General features: G+C 37.9%; 1 protein-coding gene across 2 annotated transcripts in view; it reads left to right on the forward strand.

The window, feature by feature from the left end:
* LOC110454660 overlaps positions 1–7,951 on the forward strand; it is a 29,452-nt gene extending 21,501 nt beyond the window's left edge. For both annotated transcript variants that reach the window (XM_021504293.1, XM_021504294.1), the window contains 3 exons: positions 2,817–2,917; positions 3,004–3,218; positions 3,678–7,951. In XM_021504293.1, the coding sequence (XP_021359968.1) occupies positions 2,817–2,917; positions 3,004–3,218; positions 3,678–4,471 (1,110 nt within the window). In that variant the 3' untranslated portion in view covers positions 4,472–7,951. The remainder of the gene's footprint in view (positions 1–2,816; positions 2,918–3,003; positions 3,219–3,677) is intronic.
* Positions 7,952–8,248: the final 297 nt, after the last annotated feature.

The following is an 8,248-nucleotide window of genomic DNA, read 5'->3' on the forward strand; positions in this document are numbered from 1 at the left end:
GAGATACAGAAGGTGTGTATGTTATAGTGGGGTAATACAGAAGGCGAGTATGTTATAGTGGGGAGATACAGAAGGTGTGTATGTTATAGTGGGATGATACAGAAGGTGTGTATGTTATAGTGGGGAGATACAGAAGGTGTGTATGTTATAGTGGGGAGATACAGGAGGTGTGTATGTTATAATGAGGAGATACTGAAGGTGTGTATGTTATAGTGGGGAGACACAGAAGGTGTGTATGTTATAGTGGGGAGATACAGAAGGTGTGTATGCTATAGTGGGGTTATACTGAAGGCCAGTATGTTATAGCGGGGAAATACAGAAGGTGTGTATGTTATAGTGGGGAGATACAGAAGGTGTGTATGTTATAGTGGGGTTATACTGAAGGCCAGTATGTTATAGTGGGGAAATACAGAAGGTGTGTATGTTATAGTGGGGAGATACAGGAGGTGTGTATGTTATAGCGGGGAGATACAGAAGGTGTGTATGTTATATTGGTGAGATACAGGAGGTGTGTATGTTATAGTGAGGAGATACAGCAGGGGTGTATGTTATAGTGGGGAGATACAGAAGGTGTGTATGTAATAGTGGGGAGATACAGAAGGTGTGTATGTAATAGTGGTGAGATACAGAAGGTGTGTATGTTATAGTGGGGAGATGCAGAAGGTGTGTATGTTATAGTGGGGAGATGCAGAAGGTGTGTATGTTATAGTGGGGAGATCGGAAGGTGTGTATGTTATAGTGGGGAGATACAGGAGGTGTGTATGTTATAGTGGGGAGATACAGAAGGTGTGTATGTTATAGTGGGGAGATACAGAAGGTGTGTATGTTATAGTGGGGAGATACAGAAGGTGTGTATGTTATAGTGGGGAGATACAGAAGGTGTGTATGTTATAGTGGGGAGATACAGAAGGTGTGTATGTTATAGTGGGGAGATACAGAAGGTGTGTATGTTATAGTGGGGAGATACAGAAGGTGTGTATGTTATAGTGGGGAGATACAGAAGGTGTGTATGTTATAGTGGGGAGATACAGAAGGTGTGTATGTTATAGTGGGGAGATACAGAAGGTGTGTATGTTATAGTGGGGAGATACAGAAGGTGTGTATGTTATAGTGGGGAGATACAGAAGGTGTGTATGTTATAGTGGGGAGATACAGAAGGTGTGTATGTTATAGTGGGGAGATACAGAAGGTGTGTATGTTATAGTGGGGAGATACAGAAGGTGTGTATGTTATAGTGGGGAGATACAGAAGGTGTGTATGTTATAGTGGGGAGATACAGAAGGTGTGTATGTTATAGTGGGGAGATACAGAAGGTGTGTATGTTATAGTGGGGAGATACAGAAGGTGTGTATGTTATAGTGGGGAGATACAGAAGGTGTGTATGTTATAGTGGGGAGATACAGAAGGTGTGTATGTTATAGTGGGGAGATACAGAAGGTGTGTATGTTATAGTGGGGAGATACAGAAGGTGTGTATGTTATAGTGGGGAGATACAGAAGGTGTGTATGTTATAGTGGGGAGATACAGAAGGTGTGTATGTTATAGTGGGGAGATACAGAAGGTGTGTATGTTATAGTGGGGAGATACAGAAGGTGTGTATGTTATAGTGGGGAGATACAGAAGGTGTGTATGTTATAGTGGGGAGATACAGAAGGTGTGTATGTTATAGTGGGGAGATACAGAAGGTGTGTATGTTATAGTGGGGAGATACAGAAGGTGTGTATGTTATAGTGGGGAGATACAGAAGGTGTGTATGTTATAGTGGGGAGATACAGAAGGTGTGTATGTTATAGTGGGGAGATACAGAAGGTGTGTATGTTATAGTGGGGAGATACAGAAGGTGTGTATGTTATAGTGGGGAGATACAGAAGGTGTGTATGTTATAGTGGGGAGATACAGAAGGTGTGTATGTTATAGTGGGGAGATACAGAAGGTGTGTATGTTATAGTGGGGAGATACAGAAGGTGTGTATGTTATAGTGGGGAGATACAGAAGGTGTGTATGTTATAGTGGGGAGATACAGAAGGTGTGTATGTTATAGTGGGGAGATACAGAAGGTGTGTATGTTATAGTGGGGAGATACAGAAGGTGTGTATGTTATAGTGGGGAGATACAGAAGGTGTGTATGTTATAGTGGGGAGATACAGAAGGTGTGTATGTTATAGTGGGGAGATACAGAAGGTGTGTATGTTATAGTGGGGAGATACAGAAGGTGTGTATGTTATAGTGGGGAGATACAGAAGGTGTGTATGTTATAGTGGGGAGATACAGAAGGTGTGTATGTTATAGTGGGGAGATACAGAAGGTGTGTATGTTATAGTGGGGAGATACAGAAGGTGTGTATGTTATAGTGGGGAGATACAGAAGGTGTGTATGTTATAGTGGGGTTATACAGAAGGCCAGTATGTTATAGTGGGGAGATACAGAAGGTGTGTATGTTATAGTGGGGAGATACAGAAGGTGTGTATGTTATAGTGGGGTTATACAGAAGGCGAGTATGTTATAGTGGGGAGATACAGAAGGTGTGTATGTTATAGTGGGGAGATACAGAAGGCGAATATGTTATAGTGGGAAGATACAGAAGTTGAATATATATCAATTGGAAAAGTCATTGGGTGTTGTGCAGTATAGTATTTGTGTTAATTATTGACAATTTTACCTGGTAAGTCATTGTGAAGGTAAGAAATAAAAAGTGGTTTTCATAGAATGATATCCTGTTATCCTATCTAAATGTTTAGTGATGATAAAAAAACTTAGAATCTAATTATCAAAATATATAATATTTTAATGACATGTTGTGTTTCCTGTCTGAACAGCTGACTTTGAAAGGTGGCAACAATTTTGAGACAAGTTATCAGCAACTACGTCAGAAGGTGTTTGAAATGGATTCAAACTCAGAGAAAGGAAAACTTAAAAGGTAAGCCAAGTCGTTTTAATTTAAGGTCAAGATTTTTTTATTTGTTTGCTACACATGAGCAATTCTAGAATATTTCTGATTTGAAGGTGTCGTTTGCCGACTGGGAAGATTATCTGGCTATGTAAAGAGCACATCGCTAAGCTGAAGGTGACAGTGTTAAGTGAAAACGTGACGGAGGTCCAACAGAAGTCCACCAACCAAGTGTGGGTGGAGGCCATGATGGAGGCTTTAAGGCTGTCGCAGAACCTGCCGTTCACTTTCAAGCCTACTGCTTTACAGAGCAGGACATTTAACAACACTGGTGAGTTTTAGTGATTGTTCTGTCTCAGGTTATTGGTTAAGACTGCATTACAGATGGGAAGTCTTGATTAAAAGTCTCTACCATTTTTATCTACCTAGCCAAGAGTATAGAGGACTATATGTAGTTTTCACTTTGTCTGCTTGTTAAGCTGTAACTGGAGATCTGCACAACTATGTTTGATAAGGATTCATTAATATACTGATGTTAAATGAGAAGACAAGATAAATGGCACAAAATGGCTCAACTGTCAAATTACTGTACTGCTTGTGTCCGCCATAGTTATCTGGACTGCTTCAAACTTGATGTCTCATAGCTATGGCACAGTACTATACTGATCATATCACAGCATTAGAACAATATCAGAATTAACAGTGAACATACATATATGGTGTAAATGTTGATAGTCAATAGTGTGCTGACATTGTCTGTCCCATTGCTGTTCTTGGTTTGACATTGTAGCTGAAGATGTGGCTGAGGTTGAGAGACACACAAAGATGACCCTGTCACGTACAGCTTCAACATTGGACAAGGCAGCCATCATTCAGGCCGCTCAGGCAGTTCAGGGCTCTGACTCACAAAAGAAAAAAAAGGAGAAGAAACCAAAGAAAGAAAGGAGAAAGAAACCTCCGAAAGAAGATGGAGAGAAACCTCAGATAGAAGATGGAGAAAAACCTCAGATAGAAGATGGAGAAAAACCTCAGATAGAAGAGGGAGAAAAACATCAGATAGAAGAGGGAGAAAAACATCAGAAAAAAGGGAGGAGGGGAAACAAAAAGTCAAATAATGAGGACACTTCAGAGATCCCTTTGGGGGTGACTTCACAAGAGACTCCTACTGAAGTGGATGTTGATAGTGTAGAAAAGGGACACATGGAATTACCCCCTGTTCAACAAGATAGTGTAGAGACACAGGAAGTGGCCACTGGTGGCTCACCAACAAGAATTGGTGGGGACACGTTAGCAGCAATAGCTGTTCCCATGACAACACTAGACAGCTCATTAGGTGAGGAGACGGTAGAACAGCCCAAGGACCTGACCGCCCCAGACTCTCCATCCAATAATGAAAACGAGAATGCTCACAAATACTCGCATCAGGATTCCACAGTTGCCTCTATTTCACAGGTCAATTCTGTTCCAAACACTCCCACCCCTACGTCTCCTGTCCCTCCGACGAACAAACACAGAGACACTGAAGAAAACAAAGACAGCCTTTACCAAGATAAAGCAGTGAGCAAAACATGTATGATACTGTAGCCTTGTTAACTTAGGGCAATAGTTGATATTTATACTTTAACTGTTACAGAATTATGACTCGTATGTCTGGTCAAACTGTGTTCACTGCAAAACGCCAAACTAATAACAGTGAGAAATTTCTGGCTACAGCATCATGTGCCATAATAGAAGCGTTCTTGTTTAATTACAATGTTTGCTCAAATAACTTTTTCCGCAATAATTTTGCCTTACTGATCTCTAAGTATCATAGGACTGAAGTATGTCCTGAATAAATCTCCTCAATACCATTTCCATATTCATAACTGATGCTAAATTTCCCTATATATCATTTAGTATCATACTCTAATCCTCTCAATTCTATGCTTAAAAAGTAGGAAAATATTTAATCAAAAGTAGGAATATGTTAGATCAAAAGTCCATTTTGTATTATAATAATGCTTTCTTTTGCATCAATCTCGTCTTGTTTATTGTAAGAAAACCAGCAATTCAGCAATGAAAGTATAATTGCATACTCCTTTGTTGAGGAGTAAAGAGGAATATGTTGTGTCCCACGACACTATATATTCATTTTTACAGGATTAATAGGATTGTGTTTTAATCCCTAAACACTTTAAACTCCTTTGTACTGGGGGATGGGGAATTATGTTTTTTCTCTTCACTCTAAGTAGAGGATTCAATTCCAGATACGATCCCTATTTGTACAAGAGGCCCAAGGGACCTGGAAAGCTCACCACTATAGTGCAACAAACTTCTGGCCAAAGAGTATCATTCTATAAGCCTTATTACTTATTCATATGTCAAAAGTTTTAGTGCTCCATGCCAACAAGCTACATACTATATATTCAGGTCGCTTTGTTTTTCAGAAGAAGTCATTTGAGAGCTTTTACAGATTTGATGCATGTGATACTGAATATAGGACAAGGTCATTTCTTTCACAAACTCTTCAGTACTTAATGCCAGCAAGTAACTGACTGCTTATCGTGATATATTACATTTGGTGCTTCAGAATAAAGCTCTTTGAGTGTTTTAATTAATTTCACCCCTGCAACCTTAAATATAAATCTAGGTTAGCCGTAAGTTATTTTAGTATTTCAAATATGTTATCCGTCTATACTAGTAAGCCACTGACAATACATCATGACTTTAAACATCTTGGTTCTTCAGAAGTTGCATTTTGTGTTTAAACAAACTTGACCCCTGTGACCTTGAAAAGAGGTCAAGGTAATTTCTTTTCCCAATTTTGTAGCACTCATAAGCCAGGAAGCTACTGGCAATACTTCATGACTCTTGACCTGTTTTTGTTTTAGAAAAAAAGCCATTTGACTGTGTTACAAATTTGACCCTTGTAAACTTGAATACAGGTTAAGGTCATTTTTTCCCCAATACTTTGAAAAGTTCTATGCCAGCAAGCTGCTTTATCATAACTCGAGGTCTTTTCTTCGATTATCTTAAAAAGCTCTGTGAGTGTTTAACGGATTTGACCCATGTGACCTTGAATGTTAGTCAAGGTAATTTTTTTCTTATACTTTGTAGCATTCATTGACAGCAATCATCTGACCAAACATCACGACTCTAGGCTAGTGGCCCTTTTATAAACATATTTTGTTTCCCTTTATAAAGTTTGTGGCACCTGCTTAGTGTGTGACATAATGAATAACACAATTATCTGACTGCTGGTTTGTTATAAGAAGATTATTTTTATAAACCTCAAATTTTACCTCTATTTTGGCCCTTTTGTGCACCACGAAGGCGCCAGCCCTTTCTCCTTACCAAATCTGAATCATCATCTTATATGGATACTTCCTATTAAATTTGGTTGCTATTGGCCTTATGAGTTTTGAGAAGAAGTTTTAAGAAACTTTTCCGGATGGACAACATGCAGTAAACGATGGAGGGCAACGTATCCTAATAGCTCACTAGGACCTTCGGGGCAGGTGAGCTATAATTCGGGTCAACGTTTAATGTTGCAGACTGAGCATAATGAAAGAGAATATGCATTGTAGTGTATTCATATCTATAGAAAAATATGTGTTGATCAGTTGTGATATATAGTACAAAATGTGATAAATAACAAAGATATTTGCATATAATATACAGTGTATTTTTTTTTACTTTGAATTTTCAAACAGTAGTTAATATATATTAATTTTTATATTTTTACATATACTAATTTAATGCTGTATTACTTACAACAACTCATTACATTTTTACCAGGTTATATGAGGAATAACTTTTTCGATAATTTTTTTTGTCTTATATGAAACGTTATATCTTCACATGTGAACGTATCAATTTTTGTATGGTCCAACGATAGTGGTACTTTCTTTTCACTGAGTAGATTTTCAGTTTCAAGTTCAGATGAAATGACGGCAGAATAAGTAGTTGTTTTGGGAAACCTTTGCAACATACATGATGGTATTTACATTACTACAATGTATACCTAATTGATATTGCTTCTGTTTCATTTTCCTAATAATTGTGGTTCTGCTGTCACTGCAAAAGCATCAAACTGTTCATGTTATACAGTAACATAATCAGAAGACACACAAAACCTATGTTTATGTTTGACATACAAATTGACATGGTTCTGGTTCTTTGTAAAGGAAAGATTTATAATGTACAGATAGCACATGTAAAAAGAAATCATTAAAATATGCCGTTTTATACCCTACCATAAAATGGGTGAGGGGGGGGGGGCAGATAGTGTTGCCCATGTACGTCGCGTCACGTCCCTTCCCGTAAAACACTGCAACTAATTTCGCATAGTGATGGGGTCATTCATGTCTTACTTACATTTTCTAGTAACAGTATGGTTGATTCTCATAATAATGCATACCGACAGTACACCAGTGCTGAAAATAGCTTTTCTGTACGTTCAGACCAATTAGTGGTAAACAGTGTTATTACAGTTTTTTGTATCAATTCTGTGTTGACAATTCTTTATGCGATAAAAACATTACATTGTATCATGCAGCATGTCAGAAATTTCCGAAGCTAAAAGCCTTAGTTCTTCATATAAATGTTACCTGGCATGACTTGTCCACAAAAAATCTAATCAGTTGCTTGTTAATGTAAACCAAATTTGATTTGGAAGCCAACAATTTTGGTCAATTTTAGGAGATACCCTTGGCAGGGAGAGAGTGTTACGAACAAAAGTTACCTGTATGAGCTAATGTGTTAAGTGCTTATCATTTTTCAGCATTATGTGACCAATTTGATACGATATTACTGGAAAGAACTGTTTCAAGAAGGAATTTTCAGGAGGCAATAGTTATGCCAAGATGTAGACACAGTTATACATGTCCCATGTTTGTCGAACAGAATATTGAGTACTTTTGTATAAGCTGTAGTCAAATGTTATACTGATCTGTCATTCTATGGTGGTATTGCCAAGTTTTAAACTATCAATGACTAAGAACATTTTGCTTAACTAAGGTAGCTGTGTACAGTAGAGGGTTGTGGTGATATTTTTGTTAAATGGCTAACCCCTGTATAATGATATGTACAAAAAAATATAAAAATAAAACTGTACTAAAATTGGTATAAGCATGATGAAGTGGGCTATGTGAGCTTCACATTTGTAAAAAAGAAAGAAGATTTTTTTGTTTCGAGAATAAAATTTTGGCCATAATCCGAAAGGGTGCGTACACATGAAAAGCTAGCTTTACAGGAGGTAAAATTTTGACAACAGCACACGACGCAAAATTGCAAAAAATCAAGTTTTACAACTATACTGAGACCCAGATAATTCTGCAACCAGGAAGGTAATCTTTAATTTCTGACAGAGCTTAGGAAAAA

Source organism: Mizuhopecten yessoensis, unplaced genomic scaffold (assembly GCF_002113885.1).
Source record: "Mizuhopecten yessoensis strain PY_sf001 unplaced genomic scaffold, ASM211388v2 scaffold7987, whole genome shotgun sequence".
NCBI lineage: Eukaryota > Metazoa > Mollusca > Bivalvia > Pectinida > Pectinidae > Mizuhopecten > Mizuhopecten yessoensis.